At 38.3% G+C, this 15,125-nt stretch overlaps 1 protein-coding gene across 2 annotated transcripts in view; it reads right to left on the bottom strand.

The window, feature by feature from the left end:
- The window catches only part of DCTN4 (dynactin subunit 4), a 33,216-nt gene continuing 18,091 nt past the window's right edge, over window positions 1–15,125 (bottom strand). For both annotated transcript variants that reach the window (XM_001917648.5, XM_023617397.2), the window contains 5 exons: window positions 10,671–10,744; window positions 7,592–7,646; window positions 6,463–6,570; window positions 5,409–5,506; window positions 1–2,607 (listed from right to left, as the gene is read on the bottom strand). In XM_001917648.5, the coding sequence (XP_001917683.2) occupies window positions 2,394–2,607; window positions 5,409–5,506; window positions 6,463–6,570; window positions 7,592–7,646; window positions 10,671–10,744 (549 nt within the window). In that variant the 3' untranslated portion in view covers window positions 1–2,393. The remainder of the gene's footprint in view (window positions 2,608–5,408; window positions 5,507–6,462; window positions 6,571–7,591; window positions 7,647–10,670; window positions 10,745–15,125) is intronic.

Here is a 15,125-nt window from a genome sequence, read left to right as displayed (position 1 = left end):
TCAAGCTTTGATTGCTTTATTTCACGACATTAAGTTAAGCAATAAGGCAAAACAGTAACCTGTCATTCATAAAAATCAAGGAGTGCCTCTCATTCCTACAGGATGTTTCTTCACAAATATGTGTGACATTTAGCTCATTACGCCTGTAAGCACTTTGAACAAAAGAAAAGTTTAGTGGGTTAATGAAATCACAAATTCAAATTAACTTAGCCTGAAGTTTCCAAAATTGTAGTTTCTAGTGCTAATGACATCTAATTCGCCTGCAGTGATGCACACTGACTGTACATTAAAAATCTTGCACCTGATCTAAAACAAAAAAGCAACAAATTCTGAATGCACCAGCTGCAGGTGTTGAACCGCTTCTCCTAACACACAGAACACAGGCTTGCACTGAAAACCATCTTGAGGAAATGTTAAGCTAATGGCTCTATTATTCTGCAAGTTAATCTGGCTTCTGACGAAAAAAAATTTTATGATCAAAAGTGTTTTTGTGTTTCTGTGTCACATGGGGGTGATGAGACCCATTACTTCAGCATTATTACTGTTGGGAACAAATACTGGCTGTGTGCCATAAACGCACGACATACAACTGTGTGTAGTCTCTGCCAATGTGTAAACAGGAAGCTATTCTCTGCTCTGATGCCCATTTCCTCCACTGGCAAATACGGAGCAGCGGCTTCACAGCAGGCTCTGTGAAGCAGGTAGTGAGATAAAAATTAATTTGACACTCTGTGGGGTAGCAAAAAATTAAACTGTTTCTATAGTCTGCAAATTTGTCACTATATACCCCTGGCCCCAACTCCTAAGAGGCTAAACCTTACTATTGTCATAATATTAAAGAGTATTTTCTCCTTACACTGCAGCATATATATTACTCTGTGGAATATTGTTTCATAAAACTGGTTTGACCTTAAGAGTACAATTTAGTGTCTTTCAAAGGCTTCCTAAGTATTTTTATCTTCTAAGGGGAGCCATCAAATTACTGTCTCCTGTCTGTATTCTATATTACTATCTATCTTAACTTTTTTCTAAACTAAAGGCTTGAACTTCAAAACAAACCAAGATAAACAGAAAATTTCCCTTTTCCCCAAAAGCCCATTGGCCACTTGCTAACAATACATTTACAACAAACGTGGTGTAGTTGGTGGTCTACTTTGTCAAGCAAAGTTTTTCATTTTAGAAAACATCACAGAAATTAAGGTTAGCAACTCAACTCGAGGATACCAAGTGAAAACAGCATGTGTGCTGTTAGGCAAGTATTCTGGGCTACCTGCTTAACTATTTCATGCTTTACAATCACAATGGTCTTATTTGACACACCATATGATAAAAATCTTAAACTCAGGAAGGGGAAAGGTTCTTTTTCTAAATATCCAGTTTTGGATTCAAGATATTATAAATGTTAATTTCCCCTTCAAATCAAATGGAAAGAATAGTAGTTCATATCATGCTAAAACTCTAACCTTTAAAATGTCTTCTGCATTCCAGAAGTGAACTTGTCCACCAAGTTTTCTTTGGGCTTTTTCCAGATCCCAAATACTCAGACCAATTTACCGAGTTAAGGAGGCAGAGCAGGGAGAGGGGTAGGGAGTGAGACGTACAAAGACTGCCTCCCTGTGGCAGTATTAGTCCCCGGATATGTGGCAACATTTAAAATGAACGGAATTTGCCACCCTCTTAACGTGACATACAATTGCGTGCTTTTCAAATGCTTCTTAAAAGTTCCATATACTACTGGGAAAAAACTTTAAGAGCAACTAATAAATAAGTATCCTATATTCACTCAGAAGAGGGCAAATGAGGGCGCCTTAAGAACTTCACAGGTTTTTCCAATCAACACAAAACTGACAATTCTATTTTTCTGTCAAATGGAAATCAATGGCAAGACAGGAGCCACGATGGCAAGTGAAGGGGTATGTTTAGTCTGCTAGAGTCTGTCTAATGGAATGCGCAAAGCAGCTGGTAGGCTGAGACTAGTGCTGGGTCATTAACAGCAGGTCTATCCTTCCATTAAGGTTCATCTGGGAGACTGTGATCCTTTGTGTGATCAGATTGGGAGATAGTATGGTCAGAGTTTCTCAGGTGGCCACTCTAATGCCACTCCAAGGAACAGCTGCCCCCCTTTCTGGGGATGGAACTAAGCTGTTATTCAATGTGCAGGGTTCAGTGAGGGAGACACAGATTTACTGCTGTCAAAAGAAGGGAAAGCAAGAGGAACAGCAGTTACCCTGTGTTCCTAAGGCCTTGCCTGTGCCCCTACCCTGCTAGGAACAGGAGTCAGTAGTGCATGAGTACATCATCATAAACACGGCCTAATGAAGCAGCGGCTTCCATGTTTTAGTGCGGGTTTGTGGTGATAACGTCCTTTGGGATCTGCCAGCCAGTGGAACCTTTTAAGGAAGAAGCGGGCCCAAGCTGAGTTCCACATGCTGGGTGAGCCAGATGACTTCTGTGCCCTGGTCACTTTCTTCGATGGGGCGAATGGGGGCTGTCAGGTTTTTAAAATCATGCTTCATCTTAAAGCACACGGTCACTTCGCCCTCCTCACGTTGTGGGGTCACTTTGATGAAAATACCCACTTTGTTGGCCTTTCTGAAGGCTATAATGCTACGGAAGGAAATAAGCACAGGATTAGGCAGGTCACAAGCCACTAAGACTTACAGTCGCTTTATGGCCCAACACGAAATCTCAGACGACAAGATATGACCACCATCCCGTTTATCAGCAAAGAAGAGTTTCTTCAGCAAAATGTTAATCTCCGTATTTTTTTAACATTACAAAAGTAAAATATAGTCATAAGAATTTCAAATGGGAAAAAGTAAGTCATTCCCCTTATTTTCTCCTTCAGCACACAGAGAAAAACTGTAAACGCTTTGGTTCTTAACCTACCAGGTATTTTCCTATGAGTTGACACTTTTTTGCTTTTTTAACCAAAACAAAAGGGACACATTATTCCGTAACTTTTTTCCCTGTTTATCACAAACATCCTTCCATACTGGCAAATAGAGATCTTCTTCATTCTACTTACAGGTTGCATAGTATTCTGTATGTACCGTAACTGGTACACACTGAGGTTGCTGCCAGTTTTCCCCTGCTATAAACCCTGGCGCTGCGAACGTCCCTTCACATTTACATTTGTGCACAGGTGGTGATATTTCTACAGGATATAGACAGATATTAACTCAGAGTTTTAAAGGAATTTCTGGAACACCACAGATCAGTGTGTTTTTGTAAGTAACCTCTGTAAATTAGGAATTTTTCGGATAGGAAAAAATCTCTTTAGTTGAGGTTTACCATTTTAGTTTTCTCTGACATGTGCTTGAAGTTTGTGCTTTAATAACTTAGCTTCAGAAAGTAAAAGAGCAATGAGATAAACAGAATTTTACCTACTATCCAATGATACTAAGTTACTCTAAGAAAAGTTACTGGAATTAGATATTTACATATTTATACAGTATTATATAAATTAATTTTCAGATATCTAAAAGTCCTATAAAGTGTAATAATGTGAAATATAATTAATTCAGTTTTTTATCAATCTGTCAGGTAATCTGACTGGAATTTAATATCTTAGATGATCCTTTCCAGAAGTTTACCTTGGCTTAACAAATTTCTGTACCTAATTAATATAATTTAAGGACCCACATAAAGCAGAGATTACAGAGAATGCATGTTGTATTGTGTTTAAGTAACTACACCCTTGATCTGTATCAGATTCATTAAAAAAATAAATTCAAGCAGCTGGCTTGGTGGCAGAGTGGTTAAGTTCATGGGCTCCAGTTGGCGGCCTGGGGTTCACAGGTTCGCACCCTGGGCGCAGACCTATTGCCACTTGTCAAGCCATGCTGTGGTGGTATCCCACATAAAATAAACAGAGGAAGATTGGCACAGATGTTAGCTCAGTGACAATCTTCCTCAAGCAAAAGAGGACGATTAATGAGAGATGTTAGCTCAGGGCCAATCTCCTCACCAAAAAAAAAAAAAAGTCAGTTAAAAATAGTACAAAGAAAAAATTAAGTCTGTTTTTTAGCCTTAATTTCCTAGGCAACCACTGCTATTTGGGAAGCATTTTAAAAAAATTCAGATTTCTGGTGCCCACTAAGACCGGCTAACGAGAATCTCTGGGGTGGGGCCTGGACTCTAGGGATAAACACAACACAACCCCTGCCCTGGGGCATCTGAAGTGAACTCCAGTTTAGGGATCACTGCACTCATCTCACCTTTGACCTCACTCTATTTCTCCAGCCCAGCCCACGTTCTCTTTTCTTTCCAGTGCTTTCTGAGGGAGCTTTTGATCCTTCTGTTAAAAAGCCTTAAATGTTCCTGTGTCAGTATCTTAAGCTATTTCTTTTGAGCTCCAAGCCCACCGTCTATATCTTGCCTGTGACACAGGACTCTGCTAGCCACATTTCTGCTTGGTAGGCTGGCTCCCTGTCAGGTCCCTGTAGCGGGCTCTGAAGGGGATGAGAAGCGTGCAGGAGGAAGGGGCTGTGCCTGCTCCCCACCGTGAACTTCCTGTTGCTGCGAGGTTCCTGAGGGCACCACTCCAGCAACGCTTCTTCACCCAGAAAGTGGCCATATCCACTTGCAGTTTTCAGACTCTGGCATAACCAGCTTCATCGTGCCACCCCAAGATGCCAGCACTGGCCAAGCAGCGTTCCCTCTCCCACCTCCCCAGAGGTCTGAGTTTCAGCTCCACGGGGCTCCTCCTGCAAGCCTCTATCTAGACTGTAACAACTGTGACCCTTTCCCTCTAACCATTTCACGGAGGGGCGGTCACTGCTTCATACAATTGCCATCTCTGGGATCCTTTCGGGTTCTTTCGAACTCTCAAGTTACCCAGCTAACAATTCTCTATACTAAGTTCTCTCTGATCAGATAACTGAAGTGATTCCTGTCTTTAGACTGGATCTGACTGAGGCATTTCCCATCCAGGGGAAGGTGTGGGTTTTTACTTTCCAGTTATTAGGTAGGCGAGAGTAAAATCTTTTAATTACTCTAAGGGGATGAGGGAGGGGGAAGACAAAGTCAATGATAAATCTATGGGGACAGCATATTGTATCCTGTCCACAACCATTAAATCATGTACTCGAAAATTTTTTTTATTAACATGGGAAAATATATTTACATGAAAAACAAAGGTTAAAAAACTGTGCTTACAGAATGATATCAATGATGAAAGAAATATATGGAAAGACAAACACCAAAATGTTAATGGTGCTTATCTCTGGTGATGGGATTTTATTTTCTTTTTCATGGTTTTACATATAGTTCCCAAATTTCTATAGTAATTATTTTTATAAACGGGAAAAAAAAATTTTAAACCCAAATAAGAAAACTGGAATCTATGAATGGACCTCCTGTATGAGCCAACTGTGGTAAGGGAGGGTCACAAAAAGATCACTCACTCAGGATCATCCTGAAAGTCCTGGGGTTCCGCCAACTCATCATACTCCGCGGCTGCGTCCTTGCCGGCTAAGACGAGCTCTTTGGGAGGCACTGCCACCTGGGGGGCAAGAGAGAGAGGCCTGCCTCAGAAGGGGCCAGCGCACTGTAGGACATTCATGCAGCAGACTGCAGTGAAAGTATGACACCGATCCAGACATGCAGAAGTAAGCAGCAGGGTTCAAGACACAGACAGTATTCTAGCACTTACACTAAGTTTAAAAACAAGGACTAGATGAATCACCAAGTAGCAAAATGTAGAAAGGCCACATTTCATTTAACTGATACTGAAGTCAAAATCTCCTATTTCAGTGCTTTGTATACTCTATGTAAGCAAAGGGCATGTAGAGGAGGGATGCCACTTTTAAAAGGAGATGTTATTCCTATGAGTCTTGAAGAATGAGAATGCATTAGACTGAAAGAAAGGTGTGCACATGTGTGCCAAGGGAGTGGGGATAAGGAGGCATTCTAGGTAAAACAAACAGCAAATGCAATTCTCTAGCATGAAAGTTCATAACCCATTGGATCTGCTTGGATCACAATCATCAAGATGTATGATTCAGAGACAGCTAGATTTGGGGATCTGGGGGAAGATCATCCTGGAAGAACAAACAGAGGTGAGAGCATTAAGGGGCTCTTATGCTATGCCAAGGAATTTGGATTTCACCCCGAAGTCAGAGGGACAACAAATGATCAGCATGTCATGATCAAAGTTAGATTTAGAAAGATCACCCTGGTGGCAAGACTGGAATGGAAGCAGGGGGGACTAAAAACAGTGAGGTCAGTTATGAAGTTACTGTCAGAGTCTAGGTAAGAAATGATGAGACCTTCAAACAGGGCAGCAGTAGCGTGTTTGCTGATAAAATAAAAAACTTAGGGGGTAGAATCAAAGGAACTTGATGACAACTTGGATGTGGAAATGAGAGATGTTTTCCCCATGTGGAGGTCCTTTAAGCCTCAAATGAGGTCACTCCAGGAAAAGTCAGGGCCAGTCAGGATGAAGCAAAATGCTCCTACCTTTGCAGTGCTGTTGATATTATCAGGGTCCCCCTCCTCACACTCCAACAGTGTCACGTGGGTGAGGTTCTCCACTGGATTCGTCAGAGTCAGGAGGACCTGGCTCTCCTGCGAAGAGGAAAAGCATCTCTCAGACATGTTCCACTACTGCCACCGAGGTCCAGTTTTTTAGTTGCTATACCAAATACTTCACAAAATTATCATTCCTCCCCCCAGTTACTCCTCAGCAATAACACCCAATTCTCCCCCACTTTCAAAGTGCTCCTGATTCCCAGTCTATTATTTCTATGGTAGGCCATAGACTCTTTAGAGTTGCTTTTCACTGAGGAAATGGACGGATCCCACAGAAAGGGCCAGTTACTAGATCCAGAAATTCTGAGGATGGACATTGTCTAAGTGATTATTTAAAGTTTACAACTCTTGCTCCACCCTGTCCTCCACTTAAGGACTGAAAAGAAGGAAGCTCTCATAAATAAAATATGGGAGCCACAGGCCAGCCAGATGTAGCAGAAAAATGGCATATCAAGACTGTAGAAGACTTTTTCAGATTTCCTGAATCATAATTTGCCCTTGTTTGGTATTCTTTTGAGATTAGCAAAAAAATCTCTAGAATGGACAGATACTATTCAAATGTCTTCACGAGCAGCATGAGAGGAAAGAACTAAGGAGGCTGCTGCAGAATATTCTACAACTCATTAGGGGGTGTGTATGAGAGAAAGGGGCATAGATAAGGATCTCAAAAGAGAGCGGCTATGATAAAGAAGAAACCTAGCTGATTCCTGATATCTGATACATACACACACACGAGACGGTGGAGAATCTCCTGACAGGAGAAGAGCTAAAGATGCCTGTGGGGTCCAACAACAACTCCTTTCTTTTCCTCACCCATGATTCCACTTCCAATATAATGTGGACTTGGCTCCTTCTGCATACGCTACAAAGATGCTGTTGTCAAGAATTCCAGTTTAAAGAAATTTAAAATCTCAATCCCTTTTATTATTCTGAACTACTTCTTTTCTATCCCTTGCTCATTGCATCCCATGACAAATACCCACAGCCACTTACATACACATGTGCTCACATCTTTGATCAATGAATTTTCTTTTCTGTTGACAGGCAAAGTACTAACCTTCATGTAGCGAAGGTTGGGAATTGACATGATTCTCACTTCTGGGATATAATTGCTATGCATGAATAAAAAAAATTTATTAACTTTCATTCTTAAAATTATTACTGTTTTTTAAAGCTAATGCAGCAAAGAAAAGATTTCTTTACATTAATTAGGACATATCAGAGAAAAAGAATTTTAAAGAATCATATCATCACCACAATAAAAACTTAAGATAAGACATGAAACTGAACTGGTTGAGTTCTTTCTGAAATCTTATGTATACTTCCAGTTTAGAGCCTATATATGTATGCGTATCATGGCAGATATCTTCCTTATACATTTATTAGATATCTTTTTGAGATTTTACTAATTCACTTCTGTAAATCTGAAAGGCAATTGGTTCTAAGATCCAAGGCTTATTTAATAATACACTGTAGGGGTGTAGAAACACTACCAAAGACTTCCCAAACACTTATTTTTTTTAAAGACTGGCACATGAGCTAACATCTGTTGCCAATCTTTTTTTTTCCTTTCTTCCCAAAGCCCCCCAGTATACAGTTGTATATTCTAGTTGTAGGTCCTTCTGGTTGTGCTATGTGGGACGCCGCCTCAGCATGGCCTGATGAGCTGTGCCATGTCTGCACCCAGGATCCAAACCAGCGAAACCCTGGGCCATCAAAGCACAGCGCAAGAACTCAACCACCCAGCCACGGGGCCAGCCCCCCACTAATATTTTTATACAGCACTTACTATACGCCAGGCAATGTTTTAAGTACTTTACAAATATTACCTCGTGTAATCTTCACTGCAACTGCCTGAGACATGTATTATTATCATCCCCATCATAAAGAGGAAGAAACCAGACTTGGGGGGAGAAGTGACTTGCTGGTAAGAGGCCAGGACTCAAACCCAGGCAGCCTGGCTCCAGGGTCCCTGCTCCTAACCATTATGCTATGCTGCCTCTCTAAGTAAGATAACAGAATGTTGTACTTACAAGTGCTTGTTCTGGACTCAAAACTGCCCAGGTTGAAATCCCAGACTGGTGTTTATATACCAAGATATTCTTTGTAAAGACCAGGGCAAGATATTTACCTCTTTGCACCTTGGTCTTCTCAATTATAAAATGAGGACAATAAGAGTATCTATATCTTGAGGTTACTGTGAAGAATACATTAAATAATATGTGCAAAAAGTGGTTGTTAGCACATATAAATATTAGCTACTGTGCATATATTAACATAAGACAAAAATCTATTGCAGAAACACTAAAAGTGGGGGGGAAGTGCAGCTTAAAACTGAGACAATACAGTACTTTAAATTCAGACTAGACATTTTTCATGCTAGTTCTCAGGATTACCTGAGTGACTTAATAACAATTCAAGGGCCCCACTATTGAAGATTTGGATTCAGCGGGTCTGATGTGCAGTCAGACTGTCGGTATCAAGACTCCCAGGCAATTCTGCCATGATGTCAGAAAAAGGCACTTTTTCTCAAAGCAAGCTTAAGAAATTAATGCTAAGCACATCCCGCCATTCAGGTTTTCTGTAATGAGTATGATTCTTAAGAAAGGCATTCGTACCACATTTCACATGTACCATTTTTGTAATTCTCTTCCTAACCAGTTGCGTATTAAATAAGATGGTTAGGAAAATAGAACATGTCTTACTGGATTTACAGTTACAATGCATTTGCAAACATAATAGCTCATTTGATTCTTCTCAACAGCCCTGAGAGGGAGGCAGGACTGGTATCATTCCTGGTTCAGATATAAGGGAATAAGTTTAGACAAGCAGAGTGACAGACCTCATACCTGGCCTTCTAGTCCCTTCCTCCTAACTCACCAGACCAGCACTTCTCAACCTTTTGACTATCAATAACTTCTTTTTAATTGCTGCATAATATTCTACAGCACTAGTGTATCTCAATTTAAACATCTATTTCTTTGTTAATGGCTAACCAGCTTGACATTGAAGTTGTTTCCAGCTTTTTGCCATTAAAATGTTGCAATACACATCCTTATAAACGATCTTCAGATACTGGTGCTTTTGATTCTGCAGAATAGAGTCCTAAGACAGGACTGCTGGGTTAAAAGGTCTACGTAATTTTGTCTTGGTTTTCCAAACGACTCTCCAAAAAGACTCTAGCAATTCACATGCCAACCAACGATGTATGCAAATGTGTTTACCCACACTCTCACGAGCACTAGACGCTATTTATTTTTTTAAACTTTTCCTATCAAGTCTCAGCATCTTTCCATATATTTCCTAGCCATTTGGAATTCCTCTTCTGTGAGCTGCCTCTTCAAATCCTTTGCCTCACCTCATCCCCCCTCCATTTTTATCTTCCTAATTTGTGGGAATTCTGCATTCCAGGGATATTAAACTTTTATTTGTCAAGGAGTGACAAATACTCTTTCCTGCTCTACTGGCTGTCTTAGGACTTTGTGGTCAATTTTGTTTTTCACAGCTCCTGGGTTTTTTTTTGCTAAGGTCAAAGCAGTCTGTTTTCCTTAGCGGCTTCTGGGCTTCCTGCCTTGCTTAGGAAGGGCTCTCTCCCCCTCAAATCAAGAGAATATTTTCCTAATTTTTCAAAATATTTTTCTTGTTTGATAGGTGATTTTCATACACAAAGTTTCCTTCTATTGACAAGTCACAATGAGTTAACACTAAAATCACTAAAAAATCTAATAAATCTAATCTAATAAAATTACAGGAATTTTTGCACGTTACAGGAATACTCTTCAATCTGCTATATCGTGTTTATCATTTTTTACTTTAATTTTTTAAAAGGTCATTCCCAAACTTGGGTATTTTGTAATTTGTAGTGAATGATTAGTGACCCTCGATCCAACAGTCAACATACATTACCACATACCATACCATCACTGTGTCCCCGCTACAAACATGCACCCCAGAGTCTGTTTATAGATTTACCTTAAACTTCATGGTACGCAATTCAAAACCTTAACAGGAACAGAATAGCAAGATTATGATGATGTAGTTTTTCTTTTCTTTTTTAAGCCAAGAGTAAGCACATTTCACATTGGAAAAAACCAAAACAAAACAGTAACCAAAAACACCAATCCCAAAATACTTACACAGCAACCAGCTGGATTTTGAATTTGATAGATGTTGGATTAAATTCTGGCTTGCTCAAATTATGCTCACATTTCTAAAAAGAAACAGACTATGTCTCAGAGGAAAACAAGTACTCTGCTGATCCACAGAGCTGCAAAATTCAGGACAGCATTTACTGGCAAGACCACCTATGTTTTGAAATAAGAGTTTACTATGCTACTGATAACCAAAATACACAAAAGGAGATGTTTTGGGTTTCTGGATACAAGCAACCACAGTATCAAATATTACACCTTTGCAGTGCTTTAAAACTATCAAAATAACACAACTAACACATACTGAATACTTACTATGTATGCTGAACAATGTGAATTTTCCTGATTTTTCTGTTTTTCTTTTAAATTGATGATTTTTCACTAGTCCTCCTTCTTTCCCCTCTACTAGCCTAAAAAGTATACATTCTTGGTTTCAGTGGGTTTAAACATCACACTGACTTTATGAAGTAGGTGTAGGAACTATATTATTGTCCCCATTTCACAGATGATGAAAATGGGGCACAGGAGGGGTAAGTATTCTGGCAACTTCACAGAGCTAATAAGGATTGGAGCTGAGATTTAAATCCAAGCAGTGTGACTCCAGATCTCATGTTTTAAAATACAGTAATCATTATTTATTTCTTGAATGGGTACTACATGCACCTGGTTAAAAAATTTTTTTAACAGTACAAAAAAGGTACAATGTAAAGATATGTGTAACCTGTCCCCTTTTTCCACTCCCCAGAGCCAACCAGTTTCTCATGAGTTTTCTCGTAGACAGCCTATGCACATAACAGTATACGCATACATCATCTTTCTTTTTCACAACAACATAAAAGGGAACATTTTATATAATCTTCTGCCCTTTGCTTTCTTCACTTAATCTATCTTGGAATTCCATACCAGCACACACAGAGGTGCCTCTGTATCCTATTGCAACAATTTAACTTATCTAACCAGACCCAAATTGATGGCTGTTTCCATGACTTTGCTACTACAAACAATGGAGCAATGAGTATTCCTGTACATGAATCAATTCCCACATGCGTAAATGTACCTGTAGGATAATGTCCTAAAAGAAGATCAATGGGTCCATGCATTTTTTACCTTGATAGATACTGTCAACTTTTGCCAATCTGATGATTATGAAATGGTATCTCACTGCAGTTTCAAAGTACATTTCCCTGATAACTGTATAATTTTGAGTATCTTTGCCATTTATTGGGTATTGAGATTTCCTCCGCTATGATCTGTACATTAGTATCCACTAGTTATTTTCAACTGGGATATCTTTTCCTTACTAATTTGCTAAAGTTCTTTAAATATTCTGGATACTAATCCTTCGTTAATTATTTACCTTACAAATTACTTTTCTCAGTCTATGGCCTATCTTTTCATTTCTTTATGGGTTTTCTTTGAAGTGGCAAACAAGTTTTGCTTTCAATGTATCAAATATGTAACTTCTCTTTTATAGTTTGTGCCCATTTGCCTCATGGAATACTCCTCTAGCCAGAAGTCACAAAGATATTCTCCTATATTTCCTTCTAGAAGTTTTGTTCTTCACATTTACTCTTTAAAGTTTCCAGTGTTCCTGAAATTGACTTTTGTGTATGGTGTGAGACAGAGACTCAATTTTATTTTTTTTCATATAATCATTTGACCTAGCAAAATTTAATAGGCTATTCTCTCTCCAATGATCTGCAATGTCCTATTTAGTAAAATCAAGTTTCTTTACATGCATGACCCTATTTTTGCTTTCTTTATTCTGTTCCAATAGTCTATTAATCTAACATATGCATGTATTTTTTATGGTTATATATACATGTATTTATTTTCCTTCCTTTCTTACACAAAAAGTTGCATACTTGCCATGCACCCTGCTTTTTGTATTTAAAAATATATCCTATATCAGTACCTTCTTTTTTATAGATTTATAGTACTCATTGTGTGGATTAACCTAATCTCTGCATATTTTGGTTTGTATTTGTAGAGGTGTATCTTTAGGGCAGACTCCTATAAGTGAGGTCAATGGGACACTGCTTATTTACTCTTGGTAGATATCACTACGTTAATTTTATGTAAATTTTTGTTAATTTATATATTAATATTTACTTACTATCATTAATCTTTTTAAAGGAATCAACTTTTGGTTTTATTCTTTTGTAGTTTATATTGGTTTCTTAATTCATTAATACTTACTCTCCCTTCTAGTTTCTTTGGACTTACTTTGCTGTTCTTTTTCTAACTTCCTAAAATGGATGCTGAGATCACTATCTTTTAACATTTCTTCTTTTCTGATATATATCTCTCTCTAAGCATGGCCTTAGTTGCCTCCTACAAGTTTTGCTATATAGAAACCACTGATTTCTAACTTAATTGCATTGTGATGAAACATCTTAATAATTTCATCTTCTGAAAAATGTTGAGACTTACTTTATAATCCTGTATATAGTTAATTTTTACAAGTGTCTATGTGTACTTGAAAAGAACGTATATTCTGCAGATACTGGGTACAGTGTTTTACATATGCCATTAGGTCAAGTTTGCTAGCTAAATTGTTAAAATGTTCTATATCTTTATTGATTTTCATCTGTTTGTTGTTTCAGTTACTGAGAGAAGTACACTAATTTCTCAAAATAATGTCTATTAATGAAATTTTCTCAACTTCATATATTTTGAGTCTCCGTTATTTGTGCATACAATTTTAGAACCATTATATCCTCTTTGTGAATTAAATCTTTTTTCCTTCATGAATTCTCTCTCCTTTAAAAAATGAGTGTTGGAGCTGGCCCAGCAGCGCAGCGGTTAAGTGTGCACGTTCCGCTTCTCAGCGGCCTGGGGTTCAGTGGTTCAGATCCCGGGTGTGGACATGGCACCGCTTGGCAAAACCCATGCTGTGGCAGGCGTCCCATATATAAAGTAGAGGAAGATGGGCATGGATGTTAGCTCAGGGCCAGTTTTTCTCAGCAAAAAGAGGAGGATTGGCAGTAGTTAGCTCAGAGCTAATCTTCCTCAAAAAAAATTAGTGTTTGCACAATATACCTTTTCCCGTCTATCTTTACTTTCAATCTTCCTGAATTCTCATGTTTGTGTTTCTTGTAATCAGCATTTAGATGACGTGTTGCATTTTGTTTGTTTTTGAATTTTGTCTGACAGTCTGTCTTTTCATAGAAGCCTTCAGTTCACTGGTAGTTAACGTAAATGCTGATCTATCTGGCTTTAAATCTGCTATCTTACCACATGCTTTCTATTTGAACCACTGGTTCTAGATTCTTCTCCTCTTCCTTCCTTTCTTTTTGTAGATAGACTTCATCAAGTTCAGAAAGTTCCCCACTATTCCTAGTTTACTGAGAGACTTTTTTCTTTTTTTAATCATGAATGAGTATTGGATTTTGTTAAAAGCTTTTTCCCATCTATTGATATGGTCACGTGATTTTCCTTTTTCAGTCTGTTGATGTGATAGATTACATTAACTGACCTTTGAATGTTGAACCAGCCTTGTGTTCTTGGGATAAATCCCACTTGGTTGTGGTATATAATTTTTAACACATTTTTGGATTTGATTTGCTAATATTTTGTTAATAATTTTCACATCTATTTTCATGAGAGATACTGGTCTGTAGTTTTCTTGTAATGTCTTTTTCTGTCTTTAGTATTAGAGTAATGCTGGCCTCAAAGAATGAGTTACGAAGTATTCCCTCTACTTCTATATTCTGAGAGACATTATAGAGAACTGGTCTAATATCTTCTTTAAATGCTCAGTAGAATTCACCAGTGAACACAGCTTGGCCCGGTGTTTTCTGTTCTGGAAGGTTACTCATTCAATTTCTTAAATGGATATAGGCCTATTCAGATAGTCTATTTCTTCTTGTGTGAATTTTGGCAGATTGTGTCCTTAAGGAATTGGTCCATTTCATCCAGCATATCAGATATTTGGGCATGGAGTCATTCCTAGTATTCTTTTACCATCCTTTTCACTTCCATGGATCTGTAGTGGTGTCCCCTCTTTCATTTCTGATATTAGTGATTTGTGTCCTCTCTCTTTTTTTCTTAGCTTGGCTAGATGCTTACTGATTTTACTGGTCTTTTCAAAGAACCACTTTTGATTTCATTTTTTCTTCTATTGATTTCATTGATTTCTGCTCTAATTCTTATTTCTTTTCTTCTGCATACTCTGGATTTAATTTGCTCTTTTTTTCCTAGTTTCCTAATGTGGAAACTTAGATTGTTGATTTTTGAGCTTTCTTATTTTCTAACATATATGCATTCAATGCTATAAATCTTCCTCTAAGTACTGCTTTTGCTGCATCCCCAAATTTCAATAAGTTGTGTTTTCATTTTCATTTTGCTCAAAATATTTCTAAATTTCTCTTGAGATTTGTTTTTTGACCCATGTGTTACTTAAAAGTGTGTTGTTTAATCTCCACATATTTGGGGATT

This window comes from Equus caballus, chromosome 14, assembly GCF_041296265.1.
Source record: "Equus caballus isolate H_3958 breed thoroughbred chromosome 14, TB-T2T, whole genome shotgun sequence".
NCBI classification, from domain to species: domain Eukaryota; kingdom Metazoa; phylum Chordata; class Mammalia; order Perissodactyla; family Equidae; genus Equus; species Equus caballus.
This window is presented reverse-complemented; position numbering and strand designations above follow the sequence as displayed.